This window comes from Crocodylus porosus, unplaced genomic scaffold (genome assembly GCF_001723895.1).
Source record: "Crocodylus porosus isolate Cpor-Errol unplaced genomic scaffold, CroPor_comp1, whole genome shotgun sequence".
Taxonomy (NCBI): domain Eukaryota; kingdom Metazoa; phylum Chordata; order Crocodylia; family Crocodylidae; genus Crocodylus; species Crocodylus porosus.
In genome coordinates this window covers 14,500,494-14,523,954 of record NW_017728932.1, presented here as the reverse complement: position 1 = coordinate 14,523,954, position 23,461 = coordinate 14,500,494, and the positions used below count along the sequence as shown (strand labels likewise).

At 43.9% G+C, this 23,461-nt stretch overlaps 2 protein-coding genes across 3 annotated transcripts in view; both read left to right on the top strand.

Annotated features, from left to right (window-relative positions):
* Positions 1 to 6,624, top strand: part of MED13 (mediator complex subunit 13) — a gene marked incomplete at its 5' end in the record, with an annotated part of 70,224 nt that extends 63,600 nt beyond the window's left edge. The window contains 2 exons of the mRNA XM_019545311.1: positions 1,709 to 1,809; positions 2,581 to 6,624. Coding sequence (XP_019400856.1) covers positions 1,709 to 1,809; positions 2,581 to 2,713 — 234 coding nt within the window. The remainder of the gene's footprint in view (positions 1 to 1,708; positions 1,810 to 2,580) is intronic.
* Positions 6,625 to 7,456: 832 nt separating this feature from the next.
* Positions 7,457 to 23,461, top strand: part of INTS2 (integrator complex subunit 2) — a 23,260-nt gene continuing 7,255 nt past the window's right edge. Inside the window, exons 1-20 of one of the 2 annotated variants that reach the window (XM_019545674.1) lie at positions 7,457 to 7,483; positions 7,848 to 8,155; positions 8,767 to 8,905; positions 9,439 to 9,541; positions 9,675 to 9,788; positions 10,581 to 10,711; positions 10,822 to 10,995; positions 11,571 to 11,797; positions 12,601 to 12,726; positions 13,374 to 13,445; positions 13,537 to 13,651; positions 14,448 to 14,516; positions 14,894 to 15,028; positions 15,607 to 15,783; positions 16,492 to 16,600; positions 18,125 to 18,229; positions 18,820 to 18,984; positions 19,487 to 19,688; positions 20,726 to 20,851; positions 22,342 to 22,531. In XM_019545674.1, the coding sequence (XP_019401219.1) occupies positions 7,863 to 8,155; positions 8,767 to 8,905; positions 9,439 to 9,541; positions 9,675 to 9,788; positions 10,581 to 10,711; positions 10,822 to 10,995; positions 11,571 to 11,797; positions 12,601 to 12,726; positions 13,374 to 13,445; positions 13,537 to 13,651; positions 14,448 to 14,516; positions 14,894 to 15,028; positions 15,607 to 15,783; positions 16,492 to 16,600; positions 18,125 to 18,229; positions 18,820 to 18,984; positions 19,487 to 19,688; positions 20,726 to 20,851; positions 22,342 to 22,531 (2,772 nt within the window). In that variant the 5' untranslated portion in view covers positions 7,457 to 7,483; positions 7,848 to 7,862. Of the gene's footprint in view, positions 7,484 to 7,837; positions 8,156 to 8,766; positions 8,906 to 9,438; positions 9,542 to 9,674; positions 9,789 to 10,580; positions 10,712 to 10,821; positions 10,996 to 11,570; positions 11,798 to 12,600; positions 12,727 to 13,373; positions 13,446 to 13,536; positions 13,652 to 14,447; positions 14,517 to 14,893; positions 15,029 to 15,606; positions 15,784 to 16,491; positions 16,601 to 18,124; positions 18,230 to 18,819; positions 18,985 to 19,486; positions 19,689 to 20,725; positions 20,852 to 22,341; positions 22,532 to 23,461 lie in introns of those variants that run through there. The other variant, XM_019545675.1, reaches the window with a different exon arrangement.

Genomic DNA, 23,461 nt, shown 5'->3' with positions numbered 1-23,461 from the left:
AGCTTTGTTTACTTTCTCTTAATAGCTGTGTACTGCAGTATCTTGCAAAGAGGTGCATTATACTAAGTGTTTGGCTAGACCTCTCCAGATCTTTGGCTTGAATTTACTTTTCCCACTTTTTGCGTTGTTTCCAAATAAGAGGAGCGCTTTAGCATAACTGTCTATTTAAATTTGGTAAAAGTACTCTGTTTCCTTATTATGCAAACCACAGGAGCTGGATTCCATCTTGGTATTGTTTAGGAAAGCATGTGAGAGGGGAATAATTCCTAGATGGTTGGTGATGTTGTTTTTCTTGGTTTTGTTGTACCTTTGCATTTTGACTTGCCCGAGTCTAAGATAACACATAACAGTATCAGACAAAGGAAATGCATCTGTCCAACAGAAAACAAAGAGGAATTAAACAGCCTTCACGTGTGTCATGCATTAAGAACCACATTTGTAATGTGTTCTGATGATGGGGAGTTTTTCTTCCTCACGCTTTTATTGTGGGCGGTGGTATATGTAATTTCTCTCTTTATAGGTTGTGTTTTGGTATAAAGAAGGCTTGGACAGATTAATTTAGACTAAGTGCTCATAATCCAATTTTTTGTATTTTATTTATTTAATATAGTTAAATAAAATGGAAACAAGTGGATTATGAGCACTTAGTCTTTCTAAATTAATCTGTCCAAGCCTTCTTTATACCAAAACACAGACTACAAAGATTACAATATTTTGTAGCTTTTCTTTATTCCACCACTTACTGAGTTCTAATGTGTTGCAGATTGCACCACTTAATACAGTTTCCTGTAATAAAAGACATAAGTGCTTATAGGCAGCAACTGTACTGCAAAGGCTTGGTACGGCATGGGCAACTGGTGCCTCCTGAGTCTGGGGGGCACCAGATTGCTGATAGGGGGGGTCCCCCTACAGCCGATCGCTAGGCCAGTGGCACAGCCGGAAGTGCACTTCCACCAGCACTTGCGGTTTCACACCTACTGCTTCCCGGGGGTGCACGGCTGATCTCAGGGGGTGCACATGCACCTGTATGTAGCCCCTACATGCTGCCAGTGTGGTACAATGTCAGAAATATATACGTGGCATAAGTGGATGAATTTAGGAGAGTTGTTCTCAATTTACTTCTTCTGTTGAAATCAAGGTTTAGCAACTGATGGCCCGCAAGGGCCAGACCCTACCCATGGAGCCTTTGGATCCAGCCTGTGGAGCCATGGCATTCAGTGACTTGCTCTACACAAGTTAGCTGCCTGGGACTGTGGCAGAGGAGGAGCTTTCCTCATGCCACACCCAGGGCAGGCAGCATGGACCCCAGTGAAGGGGGGCTTCAGCTGGGCCTTGATACAGCTGCGTGATGGGGAGAGGCAGTGGCTGGGTCCTAATGTCAACTCACCTCTGACCTGTGCTGGATGACTCCAGCCCCCCTGCTGGAAAATGTTGCTGGGCTAAATGATTATCTTGGCTGTTATTAGTTGTTTGTTTTTTTAAGAGATTCTCCCCATGTTTTCAGCATAATACATTAAGAAAAAGCAGCAGTCATCTGACCTGTAGCTGTAGTATTCCTGTATTTATTGATTGTGCAAAATGTAAAACTTAGCTTCCCTTCACTCTAGGAATCAACTAAAAGGTAGAGAGTATCAGGTAAAAACAAAACAGGGAAATCTGTTGTAAATATTGCAAGTGCTCGGTGATAATGTGTCTCTTTCCTTCCTAGGCCTCTCTGCACCTCCATGTGCCTTCAGTGCAATCTGACGAGCTACTCCACAGTAAACACTCCCACCCGCTTGATTCTAATCAAACTTCTGATGTCCTCAGGTATTGGTGCTTTATTAATTAAGCATGAAGTATGGGATATTTGTGTAAGTTATAATTGCCTGACTTCATTACAGCATATAATTTCGTTCTCTTGCTGCAAGGTTTGACAGCATAATAATGATGGACTGTGTGCTCTGTAAAGGATAATATAGATCACAGGATGCTTAAAATGTGGCTTTAGCATGTGATGGCTCTAAAAAACTTGCTACTTATTTTGGCCTATTTAAGTTGGTAGGCTGAGTTCAAGTAGTGACGTGGGAACAGGAAGAGGAGGAATGTCTGCTAGAGAAGGGAGAGAGAGATCCGGGCATAAGGGTCACTGGAGGACGATACAAAGGAAGCAGTTACAAGCGGGAGGTTTGGATGTGGCGTGGAAGTCAGCAGAGACTGGAGCAGGCACTGAATTGTGTAAACTAAACATGGGGCATTCGCCGACAAGAAAATGTTAAACGGATTTTGTTGAAATGTCTTTTGTTATTAACGGAACGTGATGACTATCTGGTAGCACACGTGTGTGCCACTTAAACAGAAAGCAGGTGGTATTGGTTTTGACGACCTGCTTCGGAGAACAGTGACGCGGAGGCTAGCTGTTTATGAGCTGACTAGCCTAACTTCTGTGCGTGCATGTGGGTTGGGGTTTTTGTTTAAGTGTTTAGCTTACAGCAAACCTGCAGTGTCATGAGATGTGCCATTTTTGTGTGTAAAACACTTTTTTCTGACAGTGATGGTGGAAAGAGCTGTATAGGTTTAATAGTTTTGTTTGCTTTCTAGGTTTGTTTTGGAACAGTACAATGCACTCTCCTGGCTAACCTGTGATCCTGCAACCCAGGACAGACGGTCGTGTCTCCCAGTTCATTTTGTGGTGCTGAATCAATTGTATAACTTTATCATGAATATGCTGTGATCTTCATCTGAACTTTGCAAGAAAAGAACAAGGAAAAGGGATATTTCATTGCAGGACTAAGTTACACTTCTCAGTGCAAGTCATTTGTGATGGGGTATAATTCTTGTTACTTCCAACAAATATTGTTTTGACTTGTGATGGGGCACATATAACCCTGCTGTCTTTGTTTCATTGACTATACAGGACTCTTTAGAATGATGATCAGACAAAATGTATTATAACATTTTTAGTAGCAAAATTAACCATTTTCCCCAGTCACAGTATTTGTGAAAAGTAATGAGCCATAGTACCCAGTCATGTTTAATGAATATTAAAAGCATGGAGATGAGAAGAGACATGAGGAACCATAAGTTTCTACCTATGGCTTCAGAACATCAAGATGTTCTTGTATTGGATTATAGTACCTAGTATTCGAAAATGCCTGCATCTCTCTTATTTATTGTAAGTTTTTAAATGTATAAATTGTCTTATATTTCTTAACCTCTTTTATAAAAATTTTCCTAGAAGGTTTATACTGCCTTCTTGCTTTAAAGCAATTGGTCTAAAATATATGTAATCGTCTTAATTAAAAGTTGCAGTAGGTTGCTTTTAGAGTATTATTTTTTTGTAAGGGGGTGGGTGGGGACAGTAAATTTGTATTGTCTTGATGTACAGTTTAATGGGGATAGAGGGGTTAATGTCCATACCATTGTGTGTGGGGGATTTACAGCTAAGCTGTAGTTGCAGAGTACATGTACAGTAATGAAGTTCACTGTGTTTATATAAATTGAAAAGGTACCGGGTCTTACAGCATTTTATATCACACCTTTACAGAGTAACAATGGCAATATATAAGTGATATTGTAGGTGGTTTAACTTGTAGTGAGAATAAAATGAATAAACTCTCAATTTAATTTTGTGTTATGGCTCAGAACTTTGGCTAGCTTCAGGCCTCTTCCTGTTTCCAGTTGCTGGGTTTATTTAGTCCAAGAATACCTGCTACGCAGTGTGTAGCTAACTGGGAGTTCTTGGCATTGCGTTCTTGCATTCTTTAAGATACGTATTTCATTACAAAGATGAAACTGAATATCCAGGCATGGGAAAAAACATGAGGAAATTACCTCCAAGTCTCCTGTAAGGCTGAAACTTAGCTCAGCTCTAGCCATTTCACAAATGCAAAAACAGTCAATCTTGACTTTAAGATTGGTGTGTGTTTTAACTAAAATGTGGTGTATATAGATTCTCAGTGAATTCTGGTATTCAGACTGAACTCCATTAGTTAAAAAAAAAAAAAAATCCATTTTCCTTTTTAATCTATTTTTGGCACTGTGGTGAAGGTCCCAGGTAATCAGTGTATGAGTTTTTTCCGCCTCTGATTCCAGCCAGGGCATGTGCCAAGGAGGCTCAAAACTCCCTGAGGAAGGGACTCGGGAGGCTTTCATATACCTCTTCTCCCTCTACAATCAGCAGCTTTCTTCACTTAACACTTCTTTCCTTTTACTCGCACATGCCAAATCTGTAATGCTTCTCTAAAATGGCCCCTGCGGGTGCCCACGAGCAATTCCTTCCTCATGGTTCCTTGTCCTCCGACTGCCAGCTTAAGAATTTACTTCTGCAGCATCCTTCTCAGCTGAATGTGGGAACCCATGATAACCGAGCACCTGGGTCTCACTGGACAAACCGAGCCATCCGTTTTGCCAGTTAAGCCTTTTAAAGGAGCAAGACTTAAGATCCCTTTGTGCACCCACTGCTAAATCCTCTACAAGGACAAAGTCGTTTGTATTTACAAAACTGGATTTGGTAGCTTGTTTTGTGAGTACAAAATATTTGCCTGAAATATCACTTTTCACATGAACAAACATCAAACCTCTTTGAATTGTGTATATACAATACTAGCAACCTTTGTGTTTTTGTATGAAGAAAATGTACAATTGATGACAAAGGTTTTCAGTCATTTCTTCAAAGCAACATTAGTGCAATCATAAGTCAGCATATTTTGATATTAAAGTAAAAAAACTGGGTGTCTGCATTTATTTTTTTTTAATTTATGCTAATGCATCACCGATTGAGTAGCATGTTACTTTGTTTTAGAGCATTTTTTCACGTGGCTGAGATCTGAGGGGGGGAAAACGCTTTTTAGCCTGGAATCTTCAAAGCTTGCTGCTTTTTTTTTTTTTTTTTTCTTTATGTTAATGAACCTCTTTAGCATGGAACTTGTTAGCAGTGGGCTGTTTAAAATGTGACTGACTTGTATTCGTCAGGTAAGTGAGCCAGTTGCCTGAACAGCGAGGTCCCGATCAATGTGCAGTCATGCTAACCTTCTGTGAAATATACCACTAGTACTTTTCAAATACAATAAAAACGGAAATTAACATACTGTAACCGCTAGAAGAGATCAGGAGGCCCTTTTGATTAGTCTTTTTAGAAACAGTTTATGCTGGGAGATTTTTCCTGGCTTGGCATCTTTTTGCCAACAACGTACATATCGAAACTGCCAGCACCGAGGAGCTAACATACTTGTTTTACATACATGACTTTCACATTACGAATCAATTTGCCTAATGATATCCCACTGTTTAAAGTGCATATAATTACTGATGTAATAATAATACTGTGACAGCCGGCTAACAAGATAATTTATACTGATCACTGACAGGTTCAGCTGCAACGGTTTGTACTTACCATTGCTCCTGACAGCTCTTATTAAGTAGTAGTTGTGGAACTTTTATTAAATATATTGGCCATACATAGGATTCTTCCAGCCAGTCAAAAAGGAAAAATAAAATCTAGCCATACTCTATTTATGCAAGCCATTCAGTTATCTAGGCTGGGCTGTAACCCTATATGGATTAGACTCCTTGTACACATTATTGTTTGGCCCCTTGGCTACCCAGTGTACTTGCGTATGGCCTTTGCATTTTAAAGTAAATGTCATTTTTAAAACTTTCTAACCCTTTCAGAATAAAATTTAAAATTTTAAATCCTCAGCTATATTCTTACTCAGCTGTCAGTATAGCACAGATTATGATGCCCATCTTTCATCTTCACATTTACCTTTCATTTTTTTTTAAACTTCATGTATCGCTGCAAAGATTTGCAGTTGTCTTTAATCAAGCACTATTAATACTGTAATATCAAAATATTATGTTGCATTATTTAAAAATTCAAAGTGTAATAGAGGAAAAGGTTTTAAAAAAATGCTATTGCATCATATAGCTTGCTGCACAACAGTCTATGGCATAGCATATCAATTGGTTTTAATATTATCCATGTAATGTTTTGACCTGGGTTTCTTCTGAGAATCCAGCTTCTCAGCTGAGAGTTTTGTCTCGCAGTATCTTAAACACAAAGGTGGACAGTGTCTGTCTGTCTGTCTGTCTCTCTTTCTCTCTCGTACTAATTGAAAAACCCAGAACAATGGTTAACTGCTTAGAAAACCTTATTCGGGGGTGTACTCTTTATTTTCAATGGAGTAAAACTTCATTTACAGTAAAACTGGATTTGGGACCTACAGCAATCCTCAGGGTCACTTTTTCAGAAGTTTTAATATAGCTTTTAGGGTTGGTGGTGGTTGTTTTTTTTTTTTTTTTCCAAATAAACTGGATTTGTGGACCTTGTAAACCTATTAAATTGCAAATTGTGGCATCATTACTGGACATGTCAGCTTCAAGAAAGCTTCTCCCACCAGCTGGGTCACTTTAAGAAGGGGAGTGTCTAAGTTCTCGCTCGGCCGTGACATGAAATGGTCCAAGTCGTCTTATTTAACGTGACAGAAAACTGAAATAAGGAACAAAAACAAACAAACAAAAAACACTATTGCTGCCGAATGCCATAAACACTGAGTTGTACAAATTGTGATTGAGGAAATGAAAAGGTTTATACTTTTTAAAAAAAAAAAATTCAAATGGAATAAATTATTCATGAAGCCTTGATTGGTGGTGTCTCTTTATTTCGAACCCCCACGGGGACTGTGGACAAGAGGGCTGCAGCACTGCGAGATGAGCTGGTCCATCTCAAGTTAGGCCCGCTCTCGACACGAATGCTGCGGTGGGAATTCAGTGGCTGTTGATTCCCCTTGACTTTTTTTTTTTTTCCCCTCTCATGCTGTGGAAGATGACGGGGAGGAGGGCCTGGCTTGGCAGGAGCATCCATGATGTGTAAAGCAGGAGTCACTCTCCTCCAGCTCAGAGGCTGGAAATACTACTACCTCCCTCCCTGCCCCCCTTCTTGAGTTTTTGAAGAGGATGGAGCTGAGGCCTGAGCTGTCGAGGATGTCCCGACGCATGGTGGCTGACAAAACTCTGCCGTTTGATGGGCAAATTCAATTTCTCTTGATTTTTGCCCCTTGATTTTATAGAGATTCAGTTTCTCTTTGTCTTGGGGGGTTTTTTTGTTTAGGTTTTTTTTTTTGCCCCTTGATTTTCAAGAAACGAAGCTTCTCTTTTTTTTGACCCTTGATTTTGAAGTGAGCCAAGCTGCGGCCTGTCCTGACAAGCCTCCCTTGTAAAGCAGGAGTAGCTGCCACACCTTCCCCCGGGGGGGTGGATTCAGTTCCCCTCTCTTCCCCCACCTTCTTGATTTTGAAGACCGAGCCGAGAGCCTAGCCTCGCTCCACCCTTGCGGGCCCGATCTTGCGGGGTGGGGAACGCTGGAGCTGCCACAGCCCAGACTTCCACCCCGCCCCTGGGCCGGAGGCTGGCTTCCGCTGCGTGTCGTCATTTCCTGTGCGCCCGCGCAGCATGACGCCGCTGCCAGCCGGAAGTGGGCGGGGCGGCCCGGGGCTGAGGGGAGGTGGGTTGCAGGCGCTGTGTCGGTGGTGGGGCCGTCATCTGCGGGGGGCGCCTCTGTCCGTGGGGCCAGGAGCCTGCTGGCGGGGCTGGGGCAGTTGTGGGGCCACGGCCCGGCAAGGAAACGACCCCCCACTCCCAAGAGAGGCCGCTCAAGGCCTCGCAGCCGGTGTCTGGGGGGACGTGTGCAGGGAGCGTGTGGCGCCGCTCCGGTTCCCGCATGCAGGAGTGACGGGAAGAGACTTCCCCCCAGCCCCCGCTTGGCCAGAGCCGGGAGGGAGGTCCCGGGACTCTGGGGAGTGGAGCCCCTTCCCCACCGCTTATGCCAGTGGGCGGTGGCAGCGTCTGACCCATGTCTTGGCACTCAGGGCGGCAGTGGCGCCATGGCGGAGTGCTCCAGCCTGCAGTTCGTCAGCCCCTACGCATTCGAAGCGATGCAGAAGGTGGACGTGGTGCGCCTGGCAGCGCTGAGCGACCCCGAGCTCCGGCTCTTGCTGCCTTGCCTGGTGCGCATGGCCTTGTGTGCTCCTGCTGACCAGAGCCAGAGCTGGGCGCAGGACAAAAAACTCATCCTGCGGCTCCTTTCTGGCGTGGAGGCCGTCAACTCCATCGTCGCCTTGCTGTCTGTGGATTTCCACGCGCTGGAGCAGGATGCGAACAAGGAGCAGCAGCTTCGGTAACTGAAAGGATGCACGTGTTCTGTGCACAGGCTTCGTTCGACTAATGCCCTCGTCTTGTCCTGACATGGTTTTGCTTTACTACTACGCTTTGTTACTCGTTCCTTGGGCTCAGTAGGATGGTGTTCGAGGAAGGAGGGTGGGATTTATTTACTTACTTATTTAGCTTCAAGCTTCATACCCAGCACCTGGTCAAGGGACAGTGATACACATTAACTGAAGACCTGTCCTATCTCTCTGGCCCCGGGCAAAGAGAAGAATTTGAGGCTTCCAATAGGTTAAGAAATAGAGGCTTCCTCCAGCCCTTTCTTCTGAGATGAAAAAAGAGAGCCAGGGTTGTACGAATATGCTTGCTTGACTGTGGTTTGTGTGCAGATTGCAAGACGCACCTGTGTTTTGACAGCAGGTTAACTTTGCCAGTTAGGTGGGTTTGGTGTTTGAAACTTGATAGTGTCATAAAGTCCCAGTGCTGCTCTCTGGCTAGTTGGACCCCTGGCAAAGAATATTTGCCGAATGAGCAAGTGTGAATGTATTGTCTGTTTTCACCAAAAGGCAACTGGTTTCTGTGGCTTTTTTGAACAGCTGTTTTCACATTTCAATGATGTCTTAGGCTCAAACTTGGAGGAGGTAGTGGAGAAAGCATCTTGGTTTCGCAGCTTCAGCACGGTCTGACTTTGGAGTTTGAGCACAGTGATTCCCCGCGCCGGCTTCGGCTTGTGCTTAGCGAGCTGTTAGCGATTATGAACAAGGTGAATTTCTGTTTCATTCTTTACCATGTGTGTGAATTGATGTTGGTGGACGTGGAAAAAAAATAAAGCATGGGTGCACATGGCTTCAGGCCTGCGCTTCACGCTTGGGGCAATGGAGATCCTTTTTGTTCTGTCACATTTTGTTTTATTTAAGGCAGGGGCATGGAGGTGTTTTTAGTTACTAACATCTGTAGCCGGGGCTTCCAAACTAACAAGAAAAGCTTAAAGTGGTAGCCCACATTTTGGGAACAAATACACCTCGATTGGTTTCTCTAGTTTCTCTCATGACAATTCAGAGCTGTGTTCACCTGGCCTAGGAGCCTGCTTAAATATTTTTCAGCAATTCTGTGGTTTTTGAGCAACTTTATTACAAACAGTCATAATAAGCTGGGCATATTGCAAGTGTGCTGGGTCTGTTTTTGCATAGTCAATCCTTTGAGTTCAAGTGCACAGGAATTTGATGTGAAGTAACTGAGGTATACTGTTTACTCACTTTATTATGCTTGTATTATGATGATAACCTCCTATTCCAGGTGTCAGAGTCAAATGGTGAATTTTTCCTCAAGTCTTCGGAACTCTTCGAGAGCCCGGTCTACTTGGAGGAGGCAGCAGACGTTCTGTGTATTTTGCAAGCAGGTGTGCAGTCCTTTACTTGCGAGCTTCTCCGTGCCATCCCTTTTAAATGGTCAGCATGTGACTAACGTAGTTTTAATTTCAGAGCTTGTTTTAGACTGAAAACAATGGCTTTTAAAATCCTGTTTCCGTTCAGAGCTGCCTTCACTGTTGCCCATAGTTGATGTGGCAGAAGCCCTGCTTCATGTCAAAAATGGAGCCTGGTTCCTGTGCCTCCTTGTGGCCAATGTTCCCGATAGCTTTAATGAAGGTAAGTTGTCGTTTCTTGTTTGGCATATTTCCTTCTGGGAATTTATAACCCCTTCAGCAAAAATTAATTGCAGCCCAAAATGTAGTATAAAACAGTACTAGCCTTGGGGCATGTGCCTGCACATGATTCAGCCCTAAGGGGCTTCCTGCTCCTGCTACTCACCTCCCTTCACACCACCTTCTCCTACGGCTAACTCCCTGTGCTGTCATCTCCATATGAGTCTTACCCAGGTCAGTAGTGACAAAGGATGGTAATGCTGTGGAGTTGCGGGCTGTCTCTGCACACGCCCAACCCCATTGCCAAGCTGTTATTACTTTGTACCTACTGCAGAGGTCAGGGAATGAATGGTCCTGGAGACAGAGCTGCTCTTGCAGTCATAGTTGTTGCTTCAGGTCAGGCTGCAGGGTGGGAGTAGAGGAAGAGCTTGCAGTGCTGTTATCCAAGCTGTATGTCAACTTGGGCCAAGGACTTCTCTGTCCAAGGCTGTCCTATGCATCACCTGACTTAATGAGGGGCATGAGTAGCTGAAGTCAGTTTGGATCAGGCTTTAATCTGTATCCTCACTGTAAGTTCTTTGGGGCAGGCACTGTCTCTGTTCGGTTTGTGTAGTGTCCTAGCACAAAATGGCCTGGGTCCAGCAGCAGGGCTCTTCAGCCTGGTGGTAACACAGGTAGCAAAAATGATGTTGAACTGAACAGCCGATTCCAGTGGGCTGTGCATATGTGGGAAGAGCTGCCTTCCTAGTGCAATAGACAGAGTACTTAGTCCCAGTCTTGTGCCCTGAATGCTTAGTTTGCAGAGGCCTGATCAAGAACGGCGAGCGACAAGATGAAGAGAGCATCGGAGGCCGGCGCAGGACTGAGGCACTTCGTCACTTGTGCAAGATGAACCCCTCCCAGGCGCTGAGGGTCCGAGGAATGGTGGTAAGCCTCAGATCAGGTTATTATGGGGTAGCACGCAAGACCTGATTATGCTCTAGCATTTAGTTGAGGACATCCAGTGAGTGGAGGCTCACTCTTTGGCTCCCTTCCAGGTGGAAGAGTGCCATCTTCCAGGCCTGGGAGTGGCCTTGACCCTGGATCACACAAAGAATGAATCCTCGGAGGATGGCGTGAGCGACTTGGTGTGCTTCGTGAGCGGTTTGCTGCTTGGAACAAATGCAAAAGTGCGGACGTGGTTTGGGACTTTCATCCGGAATGGACAGCAGGTTAGAACAATCTGAGTGTTCCCTGGGAACAGGCCAGAAGGAAGCTCCAGCTTGCGAGCATGAGCAGATCTCAGGATCCTGCTATACCACTGGCTGCAAAGCGAGGGTTATGGCAGCTGAGGCCAGTCTGGTGCAGCTTCACAGGTCAGGCAGTTGTGGAATGGAGGTTGCCAGTGGGTGCCACCTGGTGGCTCCTTCTAGGGCTGTCCTGTCTTGGTGACTTTAAATATGCCGTCTCGTAGCCATGGGAACGGGTGAACCGTAGATCAGTGTTTACTGAGTATATTGTGAGCCTCACTACAGTTTATTTCACACCCAGTACTGCAAAGTTGGGCACTGATTCAGTGGCTTGCTGGGATTAGGTAGTATCTGTATTTTGCTGAAACAGGGCATTGTAATGTAATCCTGCTCTGGCTGCTCCCTCCCCAGTGAAACAATGGTGTATAAATTTCCTTTGAGAACTTGGCTGTAGAGTTGTCGTAATAACTGCAGCTGCCATGCCCTGTACTAAAATGGAAAACCAGATGAATTTTCCTAGAACTGCTGGGTCTTTTACCTTTTAATTTCTCATGCAGAGAAAAAGGGAAAACATCAGCTCTGTCCTCTGGCAAATGAGAAGGCAGCTGCTCCTGGAGCTGATGGGGATTCTTCCCACGGTTCGCAGCACACACATTGTGGAGGAAGCAGATGTAGACATGGACCCACACGTGTCTGTGTATTCTGGACTGAAAGAGGAGCACGTCGTGAAAGCCAGCGCGCTGTTACGCCTCTACTGTGCACTCATGGGAATCGCCGGGCTGAAGTACTTGATGGCTTTTATGTTTCTGGTGTTTGTCATTGCTGTCTCCATTCAGTTACTGGAAGTCTTGGGCAGCTTCAGCTTGAGCTTCCTCCCGTTCCCCTAATGTCCAAACCTGACTGGACTTTATCCTCTCTTAAAACGGAGGGTTCATGTTTCATGCTTACTCAGCGCTGCTTGTGTAGCAGAATGGCCAGCTGGTTGAATAGTTCCTTATATTTCTGATTTAGAGTAGATAGTTGTACCTTTAAATTCTGTAGGACCAAATAAGTATTTACTTGCTCTGCTATATTCTTAGCATGGAAGCTTAGCAAAAAAGCTTGCCTTGGAGAAGAATATCACTGTTAAAGTAGAGATTCAGATGAGAGATTTGTGCTGCTGTATTCCTTGCCATAGAATCACTTCTACAATCCTAGCATTTGCACTGGTGTGTAGGGCAGAAAGCAGCTGAAAATATTGGTCATACCTGTCACAGCTCAGAATCCACTAGGTTTATTTTGACTTCGGCCTTCATAGTCTGCATAAAAATAAAGTAAGTTTGACATGGTAGTTATCTGGATATTTGCCTCTTCTAGAGCTGAGATTTTTATCAAGAAATGTTTAAAGCTGTGACCTCTGAATTCTTAAGTTCAAAGAGAATTGCCAGGTAATCTCCATAACTATATATCGAGAGGGTCACATGATGAAGCAATGACTGCTTTTTCTTGTCATTCCAATTTAAGAAGCTTTTAACCACTGTAGCCAGATGGGAAATATTTTTCAGCCTGAACGCCTTTTATTTTTCTCTTATTTCTTCTTCTGTTTAGACCAACTGACGAGGAAGCGGAGCAGTTACTTCAGCTCATGACGAGTCGTCCTCCTGCAACTCCTGCTGGTGTTCGCTTTGTCTCTCTCTCCTTCTGCATGCTCCTGGCCTTCTCCACCCTTGTCAGGTACCTGTCATTGTAGAGATACAGCCTGCTCCTGGTATTACTATTTGAGCAGTGCCTGGGCAACAACACATGGGCTGCCCGCCAGTTTTTCTGCCTCTTTTTTTTCTAATTCTTTATGACAATGGTCAGTCTCCTGATGAAGGTGACTGGTCTCACCGGTGGACTACATCCATATCACGTAATGCCACCCCCTTGCCTAGTGCAAAGTGCCTTTGGGAGGGGGAAAGAGGCATTAGTCTAGAGTGCTAGAGAGAAGCCTGTGCGCTAGGCCTTGTAGTTTTGTTTTCCACTGAACAAGTTTTGTGGTGAAAACCATTTGAAAGCACTGGCAGGCTTCATTATTAATAGAAATGGCCTTATGAAGGTGGAACAGAACACCCTTACTTAGGGGTCCTTGAGTAATGTTGAGACATTTAGACTGTTTACTCAGGGCAAACTACTACAAGTTTGGATGTATGTGCTGTCACCAGTGTTCAGAGGCTGGCTTGACACTTAATAGTAAGTGAAGGAAAGGCTCCCTCGGTGGAAGAGCATGTTTTTCCTCCTTGTCGTCTTGGAGGTTGATTCTTGGGGTCTCCTAATTGTTACTGTAATAGTTAACACGTGGGAACATAGAAACATGTCTGTCATGGAATGTTTTTGTTTAGCACCCCAGAGCAGGAGCAGCTGATGGTCATGTGGCTAAGCTGGATGATAAAAGAAGAGGCCTACTTTGAAAGGTGAGAGCTTCAGTTTTTCTGAAGGGACTCCAGTAACCCACTGTTTTCTATGTCTCAGCTGAAACTCACTCTTCCTTCTTTGTTCCAACAGCATTTCTGGAGTGTCTGCTTCTTTTGGAGAGATGCTTCTATTGGTTGCCATGTATTTCCATAGCAATCAGCTCAGTGCCATCATTGATCTGGTTTGCTCCACTTTGGGAATGAAGGTAACTCCTGACCTCCCCCAAATGAATGTTTCCTTTTAAAACTCACTTATTGAAGGTGCATATAGGTTCTAGCTTGTTTCACCTAATAAGGTCTATACATCTGTATTTCTGCTGTATATTTGAACACCTGTGTGTTTAGATGAAAAATCTGGGAATAAACATTTTTTCTAGCACAAAAGCAAAATGTACGCAGAACAGTAGGTTTCAGAGGTGAAAACCTGCCAGAGCATAAAGGGATCTTTGTGTCAGATGGGATATAAAGCATAAAGATATAGATGTTTAGAAATATGCCCAAATGAATGTGCGTTCTTCTTATAAGCTCATGTTTGTGCATGTAGCAATGCAAGGTCCTTTCTAAATTGGGCTGCGAAGATTTCCTTAAAAAATCTGATGGAAAAATTACGCTTCGGCATGTACTACTTAACTAACATAGACTGATTTCTAGTTTTTGTTTATCGGCATAGTCTTTGATTTTTTTTCCCCTTCTCTTTGGCAGCTGCTGGTTTTGTTAAATTGGGGGGGGGGGAACAGTGCAGTCAGTTCTTAGGTTGGTGAGGAAATGCAGGAAATCTTGAACTCATAACATTAGAATGTAAAACAAACTCATCTTCAAACGTTTAATCTTAATATGTGAATATTTTCTTAGCACTATGAAGGCAATGGCAAATGCCACTTGCTGCCAGCTGAAAACCAGATTAAATAAAAGATGAAACAGACTTTAATGTGTTTCATGTTTTGCAAAAGGAAAGACAGACCCTCAAAAGGTTGATAGCAAATACTGCATTGTTTGTTTCAGATTGTTATTAAGCCCAGTTCACTGAGCAGAATGAAAACCATCTTTACGCAGGAGATTTTCACTGAACAGGTATTCTTTGGTTTGCTTTAATTCCTATTTGTAGTACAAGAGTTCAGTCGCTTTAAAAAATTTCAGAACAGTTCTTTGCTTCTTTTCTCATCTTAATCTTATCATGGTATTACCTTTCTTAGTTTCTGATGAAGTTAACATGTTCATAAATAAACAAATTCTGTGGTATGCCATTCTGCCTTGGGAAAATTCACACAGAAAAGCTTATATTAAAAGTCTATTGTTACATTTGCAAAGATGCTGGAAATTAGGCAAAGCCAGGATAAATTTTGCTTCTGCAAACTTCATTCATTCCCGTATGCATGTGTGTTATGACCATGCAGTGAAACACCAACATATGTGACTATATTTTTCTTGAATACAATGTTTTTCCATAGGTAGTCACAGCACATGCAGTTCGCGTGCCTGTAACGGGTAACCTGAGTGCCAACATTACTGGGTTTTTACCCATTCACTGCATCTATCAGCTTCTGCGGAGCCGGTCATTCACCAAGCACAAAGTGTCTATAAAGGTATGGCTTTCCTTGCGTTCAGGTTTCAGAACGCATCTTAGTGATCAGCCTTGGGTTTCATTGGTTGTTTCTGATGTTAAGCAGACTCTTGCTGTCCATTTCCCTGACAATGTTGCCTAAAAAGTGATGGTATTAAAAGGATTTCTTGCTGAGCACCTATTACTACAGGACTGGGGACTAAACAGTGTGTACTGAGTTAGTAAACTAGGGCTGTTCTTTCTGTAAGACAGAGTCTAGAAGCTAGTTAAGTCACAAGTGATGAGAAGTTTATTCAAGTCCTTACTTGAGCACTGTTTAAAGTCCAAGTCACAAAAATAAAAGCGTTGCTGGCCAGCACCAGTGTGTATTAAAGTGCTGCAGAGTGGAAGCTCTTCCAGTGCTTGAGCTATGAAGCCTAGCCCAGTTCAGAACTGGTTTTGGTCTTCCTTTTTTCTAAGCGTTTGACCCATGCTGAGAGTAACTGTAGAACAAACTGTTCAAACTAGGACTTTGCCAGTGGACTGAACAGGAAAAACAGCAGGTTTGGCTTCTGATTTTGTTGTTGATCCTTTTCACTGAGTATAACATGTTTGTTCTAGGACTGGATTTATAGACAACTGTGTGAAACCACCACCCCACTCCATCCTCAGCTGCTTCCTCTTATTGATGTCTACATCAACTCTGTTCTTACTCCTGCATCCAAGTCCAACCCTGAGGCGACCAACCAGCCTGTCACAGAGCAGGAGATCTTGAATGTTTTTCAAGGGCTCGCTGGGGTAAATTATTGCTTTTGTTTGTGACTTGCAGGCACCTCCTCAGATCTTGCAACTCTGAAATATTTTTCTATTGTACATTCTGACAGTTGCAGTGTTTAATACCTGGACCATAAACTGCATCCCTTGGGCCATGATCAGGCCTGTCAGTGCCAGTCAGGCTGCTGGCATGGCTGCAGCAAGGCATTCTTGCCAGCTGCTCCAGAAGTGTAGTGTTTGCTGCCTGTGCCGCAGCCCCAGCACTTGCCATTTGTATAAATATAGTCTCCAAGTTAATGGCTCTTCTTTCTAGCAGCAACCTGAAGTAAAAAGTGTTTGTTTGGGTTTTTTTGCCTAGACTCACAGCCAAGCTAAAAACCAGGCTTTAGGTAGAAAAGCCCCATGTGACCTTACAGAGAGGCCATTTTTCACGTGTGAAGATGGGAAATTGACCCGGTACTAAGGGGCTGTCGCACTCTTCCTAGTGAAAATCACTGTGCTCTCTGGTCCTAGATGGGCTGAGATGCAGGAAACCCTTTCATTGGTCTGAAATATTGTGACTTTTTTTTTTTTTTTAATAGAAATTTAAACTTGAACTCGGGGCCAGATGTGACTCGCAATCATCCCTCGCAGTGAGAGATGCCTCCATGTTTTCCGCTAACTCCAAATCCTGCCTTTAAAAAAATCAGGGAAATGTTACAGCATGACTCCTTGTTATGGTTTTCTGTGCAGGGAGAAAATGCCCGGGTTAATCAGCATTACAGCATCACGGCCCAGCTGCTTGTCCTCTACTATGTCCTTTCTTATGAAGAGGCACTCCTGGCTAACACCAAGACACTTGGTATGTGTGCGTGAGCATTGCCCGCAAGCGACAAGATCTTAAAAGGTTTGAGCAGATGTCAGGATCTGATCCTAAAATGGTAACTGCATCGAGTGACACAAATTTCATTTGCCACAGTAATGAGTTCAGCAAGATGAAACTTGGGTCAGGTTAATGATGTTGGCAATGCTAATGCAGCGTTATGCAGAAGGATCCTTTAGAGCTTGGGTTGAAAAGCTGTTCAGGTGCTTTGTTTTAGGTCAGCCACTTTTAAGTCAAGTTTCAGCATGTTTTGACACAAAGTTACTGGAGATTTTTTTTCTTGCAACAATCAGTACAAGTTAATCACAAAAATAGCCGGGCACTGTTAGTGGCCTTGGGTGTCCTTTTTCATATCCCGATGTGTCTGCAGTGTAGGCATGCCTTGTCTGGTGTTATGGGTATTGTTGATAAACATGGAGACAGTAGAATGACTTATTTTTGCCTTTTGAATACCACCTTTAAATCAGCATAAGCATTCTTTAGTCCATTAACCCTATTTGATTCCAGTGTGAAATGAGTTGTAGATTTCCAGCTGCTACTTTACCCTGAAAAAAATCTAGTCTTCATCAACATTCATATTAGCGGTGTATTACTGGGCTGTATACTATTATGCCAGAGAAGAGTGGGTTGTTGAAAAGGGTCCGAGTTCTTCCTATGCTGTCACTTGCGTCCAGTACACAATGTAGTGCATGCTGCTAGTAGTGCTTTGTCACATTGTTCTTTGATGAATTTTGAAGCTGTAGCTCAGGGTTGTGATCTTTTAAAAAGATGGACTCGAACCTGGAATGGGAACTAATTGATGAAAATGCAGATGCTGCAGGGAGAAGTATTAAGTGTTAAGCTTCATGGAGCAGAGTCCCTGAGATAGCTAAAGATGCCATAATGATTTCCACAAAAACAAGGGTGTTATTTTGTGTGTCCTGGTCAAATTTTATCTTGAACTATTTAGAAGCTATTTCTTTAATACCTCCTGGAAGTGTCAGTTGGGGGGACATACATTTTACTCACTGTACCTTGGTGTGTAATGTTCCTGGCTTAGAATGGCTGCTTCATTCCACTGCAGGAATGATTGTTTCATACTCGAGTCAGGTGAGTCCTGTGTGTGTACAGTTTGTACAGTGCTTTGGGGTCACGCAGCTTGGGGAAGAAGGTAATGTAATGGGAATGCTAATTGGGTGATTGTGGTATCTTAATTATTACTGGTAAAAAATGAATACTCAGCAGTGATTGAGGTTCAGGTCTCAGTCCGGAAAGGGTGAGTTGGGTTAACTCCATCCCAAAATCATCCACTTGGGTCTGAGTATTGCTGTTTCAACAGTGCGCTTTATCCAGAGCCCTCAGAACAGAGGGCCTGTCTCCTGTCTGCAGGTGTTGTCCTAAGAGCAGTTTGCGAATAGATTGGCAGCCTCAGCTCCCTGTTTGCTTGTGACTTCTAGTTTAACGCATAAAGTGGCCAAGTTGGGAAGGGATTCTTGATTAGTCTAGTTAATTCTTTCCTTACAGCTGCCATGCAAAGAAAGCCCAAGTCTTACTCTTCAGCACTGATGGATCAGATTCCAATCAAGTACCTTATCCGGCAAGCACAAGGACTGCAACAGGAATTGGGAGGTATATATGTGCGTTTGCAATACCCAGGATGAAGAAAATTGTGTATTCTCTGCTTTTGGGGTCTCACAGTGACTGGGGACAAATTAAAGGAAGGAACTTTCTCCTGTTCCGTGATGTGGTCTTTCTCTTTTTTCCTGTCTCCAACTCTGCCAGCAGCCAAGAATGAGCTTACAAATACATTTAAAGAAAGCTGTCTAAAAGCCACCATGGCACACTTTGGTGGCTGAAAGCTAAAGACAGGTTCTAACAGGCAGCCTTACAGCTGGTTTGAAGCAGCAAGGGTTTTTTTTAACTTGCTGTGCATTCCGTGTCCTACCACCTGAACCCTGGGGCTGACGTCTTTGGAAAGGAGGAAGGCTCCGTCCTAGCTTTTTCTTTCCTCTGTTTATATATTTGAGTTCTAATCTCAGGCTATAAATATGCAAGCTTGTCTGATACTGAAAGGGTCAAATGATACTTGCTTCAGTAAGCGTCTCGATGCTGATTACGTGAGGTTTTGCTATTGAGGTGAAGGGGGGAGCCAATTTATTGAGATGCAAAAAGTGTTGAAATTTAGCTTGTAGACTCTGTTCCCTCTCCCATCTCCTAAGGCCTGCACTCTGCACTGCTGCGCCTCCTTGCTACTAACTACCCACACCTGTGCATTGTGGATGACTGGATCTGCGAGGAGCAGATCACAGGCACAGATGCGTTGCTGCGAAGGATGCTTCTTACAAACATGGCCAAGAACCACTCTCCCAAGCAGCTCCAAGACGGTAAATACAATTCCTTCTGAAGCAGGCAGTTCCTGTTTTCCTCCTAACACTTAAGTTGGCTAAAACAGGGGTAGCCAACCTGAAGCACACATGTCACAAATGGCACGGGCAGCTTCCATGTGGCATGCGGCAGATAGAACAGGAAGCAGAAAGCAGAGTAGCAGGTCAGGCAGGAGAAAGGGATTTGGGTGCCGTAAGGGGAGGGTGCCAAACTAATTTTTGGCTTGCCTATTAAAATGGCCCCCACTGGGCTAGCGTATTTAAATACTGAGAGTCATGTGGGTGTGTTGGGGGGAAGTCCACAACAGGGCTGGTTTCATGCATCAAATTTGAATTCTCCTTGCTTGCTCCCGTCAGGCTGCTCTTGGGGGAGAGGTGTGGAAATGTGCAGCATTTAACTTGTCAGCTCAGAGATGTGTAAATGGGATATACTTTAAATGAGAATCCATAAAATGGCAGGCGCCTGTTTCGATGTTCAGAATCCCACTGTTTTCTTTTCTAGCGTTTTCAATGCTTTCAGGAAATCACACCCAACTGATGCAGATTCTAGAACACTTAACACTGCTCTCTGCTGGTGAGCTGATCCCATATGCAGAGGTACTGACATCAAACATGAACCAGTTGCTGAATGCAGGGGTTCCACGGAGAGTCCTTCAGACAGTCAACAAGCTTTGGATGGTTCTTAACACAGTGATGCCTAGAAGGTAGGTGCAACTTACTGTTTGGCTTAACATGGCAGATGGGGTAAAATGCTACTTCCTGTTTCTAAACCCTTTACCTCCTGGTGCTGTCACTGGTAGCAAGCTGTGGACTGGATCCCAAAAATCCCTAGTAGTCTAGTGCTTTAGCACCTTTTGGAGTTAGATCCCTTTTTGTTTTGTTGCTGGAATGAAACACGGACTTGCTTTCAAAGAAAAGGAACTCTTATCATTACAAAAGACTTTCCAATTAACTAGAAAAAGCAACGTCTCCATTTAGTTAGTTAGTTAGTTATGTGTATTTTACAAGGGGAATTCTTCAATAAGCTTTAAATATAAACTCTCTTAAGAATGGTTCTTCAGTAAGTTACCTTTTATGGCTGACTAAATATTTAAGGTCCCTGTCAGGCCAGGCCTTTCTTAGTGTGCTATCTGGTACCATGTAAACCAGTACAGCCTCTCCCATAGCTGGGTTGTCAGCAACTAAACCGGTGTCCACACCTGGGCTAGCCTAGGTGAGGAGGGTGTGTGGACACCCAGCAGGAATGAAAACAAGACCTCTCAAAGGGGTCTTGAATGAGCTGCCTGTGAGCCAGTGACCATCCGTTCCTGGAGGGGAGATGGGACCCACCAGGTCACTTTGCCCACAGAATCACCAATGGCCTAAGGTGTCCCAGTGGTCGCAGCAGCCTCAGGACTGACTTGAATTGACTTGAATATTTAAGATAGGGTCCGAGTGCTGGGGAAAAAAATTACTTTAGAGAGTTTGCTTTTTAGAATGGGTAGTCACTTTTGTATTGCAATGAAAATGCATCTCGGGTAGATGGCATTGCAGAAAATGTGCTCAGCATAGGAAGGCAGGGGTTTTTTGAACTTCTAGGGCAATATATATGATAAACTGAGGTTTTTAACTGTAAGTCTACATACAATATAACTTACTGAAATAAACAGACACCTAGTGTTCACCTGTTTAATCTCTCTGTGAACCTGTTTCTTGTAAGAATTGGCTTTAGATATGTGTTTTTTAAACCTTTTCCCTGTAGGTTGTGGGTGATGACCGTTAACGCCCTTCAGCCTTCAGTAAAGATAATCCGACAGCAGAAGTACACACAAAATGATCTAATGATTGATCCTCTGATTGTGCTAAGATGTGATCAGAGAGTTCACAGGTACATGTCTCCCTCTGGTTTACCTTTCATAATGTTTCACTGCGACTTGGAGTCCCTCCCCCATACTGATACTTTGTCAGTGACTTCTTTTGAAAATTAGAACTTTTTAAAGAAGTGTTTCAAGATAGTAGCATGAGCTCTAAGAGCTGTATCCTGCTTTGTGGTTTTCATAGTTAAACTGTAGTTCCTTAATGTGGTTGAACACTTCCAGGCTTGGTCACACTGTGAGTCGGTGTATCTTGTCACATAACCCTGATTTTTCAGTGCTTGTTTGGGAGGAGCAGCAAAATCTGGTGCATCATTTCTAAATTATTCTCTATAAATATTTTACTGCTTGTTACTTTTTTTTGTCTCCCTGATGATTAATCTCACTGAGCAGATTGTAAACTGATTTCCCCACACAGACAACTATCTTATTAGATTTATAGTTCTGTAGATTTTGTTCCTTAAAGCTGGCATCCCTGATATTAAAAATCACATCATGGTTGTACAGTGGCATCGTCCCACTGCAGATTGCCTTTGCTACCCTATCTGCACCCAGGTTTTATATTCCATCAGTTGGATCCCAGTAACCAGCTACTGGGTGAATCAGAATGATTTTGCTTCATCGCTCAAATTTGTATACCAATACTGTTGGAAAAATGAGTTCCTCTCGGTAGCAGGAGATGGTAAGGAAGGGCATACAAGGCCATTTTAAGACTTTTAATGCAAAAGAATAGACTGAGAATTTAAGTAATGAAAACAATTAGAATGGACAGCCAACTGACTGACCCTGCACTAATGCATGTTCTTCTGAAAAACAATTCAAGGTCAAAATCTCCATATACTAGCTTGGCTTTTTTTAGGATAGGAGAGAGGGTTGTATTCCATGTGTTGCTTATATAAAAGAGGTGTTCAGGACTTTAAAGATCATTAGTATAACTGTGTCTCTCTTTTATTGTCTGTTCTGTCGTACAGAGTTTTGGGGGCTTTTTCTTTGCCTCTTCTGTTATCCCATCCTTCCGTTGGTTTATAAATTGCACATACCCATCTTGGCTTGGCTGTCATCATCATCATCCTTGCTTGTACATGTTTGTATCCCTTTTTCCCCAGTGATTGATCCATTAGTCCAGTGGAGTAAATCAGTTTCTAGTTAACCTAGGGAGGGTAGTTCCCAGGAACCCTGGCCTGATTGTCAAACTTTCATTCCTGTTTTAATCCAATCCATCCAGGGAAAGGTTTAAATGAAGTCCCCAGCTTCCTGAGTAAAAATAAAAGTCTGAAGTTTCTGAACATGCGAAGGTGAAGAGGGGCTGAGTTAATTGTCTATCCAGTTGCATTTAGTGTCCAAGCACTGTGGGAGTAGTTGTTTAGACACTAATGTTGGCACCACCAACTCAGTATCTTGTTGGGGGGTTCTTCTCACTCCGCTGACTTAACTTTCTCCAGCGTCTTTGCCTGTTGGTCTGTCCAGTTAAATACCTTTTGGTTTATTATGTCTTTTCACCTAGGTGTCCACCTCTGATGGATATAACTCTGCACATGCTGAATGGGTATCTGTTGGCTTCAAAAGCTTATCTTAATTCCCATCTTAAGGAAACAGCAGAGCAAGACATTAGGCCACCTCAGAACAACACAATGGGCCTGGAGGCCCCAGAAGTTACCCGAGAGGAACTGAAAAATGCATTGCTTGCTGCCCAGGTAATGGGTGATACATAGACATTAACCAAATTATAGAGCGGTGAATGGATGGTAATCAGTAGGAGTTGGGTTAGAGTTGCACACAAGGCAGGTGATGGCGGTGCTGGGAGGTGGAGCTGTATCCCACCCCATAGTCTCCTTCCTAGTGCCGTTGCCTACCCCGAGTGCAGCCCCGGCTCAGCCTGCCTTCCAGGAAGAAACTGCAGGGGGCTGCCACCCTCACCTTGCACATAGATCCAGGGGGCACATGCCCCCCCATGCCTTCCCAGGGGGTGTGCACAGTGGTGAGAGCCGCCCCCCCTGTCCTGCACCCCACCCTGGCTGGGCAGTGCCTGCCCCAGCCCCACTCCCTCCCTCATCATGGGGGCTTTGATGTGCCCCCCCACGCCTCTTTCCCCCCCCGCTCCAGAAGTACTAGCCAGAAGCTGCTCTCCAAGTTGCCAGTCTGTTTGCTTGCATGCTGTGGCAGCATGTATGCACATGGCATTTATTGGTGATGTTATTGGCCACATTGGGAGTTTTTGGGCCAATTGCCAATAATATCAAATTTCCTTTTATTGGTACAGATATGATATGGACTAATGTATCCGTGCACCTCTAGTCATCGAGGTACACTGGTAATGATAACAGCCCCAAAACACACCAGGGCCGTAAGGGGAGGCACGCCTGGGCCAAGGGTTAGTGAGGAGCTAGTTAGGGAGCTTCTGGAGGGATTGGACGTATTCAAGTCAGCCGGTCCGGACGATCTCCACCCTAGAGTACTAAAGGAATTGGCCGAGGTCATTGCAGGACCCCTGGCGTAACTTTACGAGCACTCGTGGTGCTCTGGTGTGGTGCCAGAGGACTGGAAGAGGGCCAACGTGGTTCCCATCTTCAAAAAGGGGAAGAAAGAGGACCCGGGAAACTATAGGCCAGTTAGTCTTACTTCGA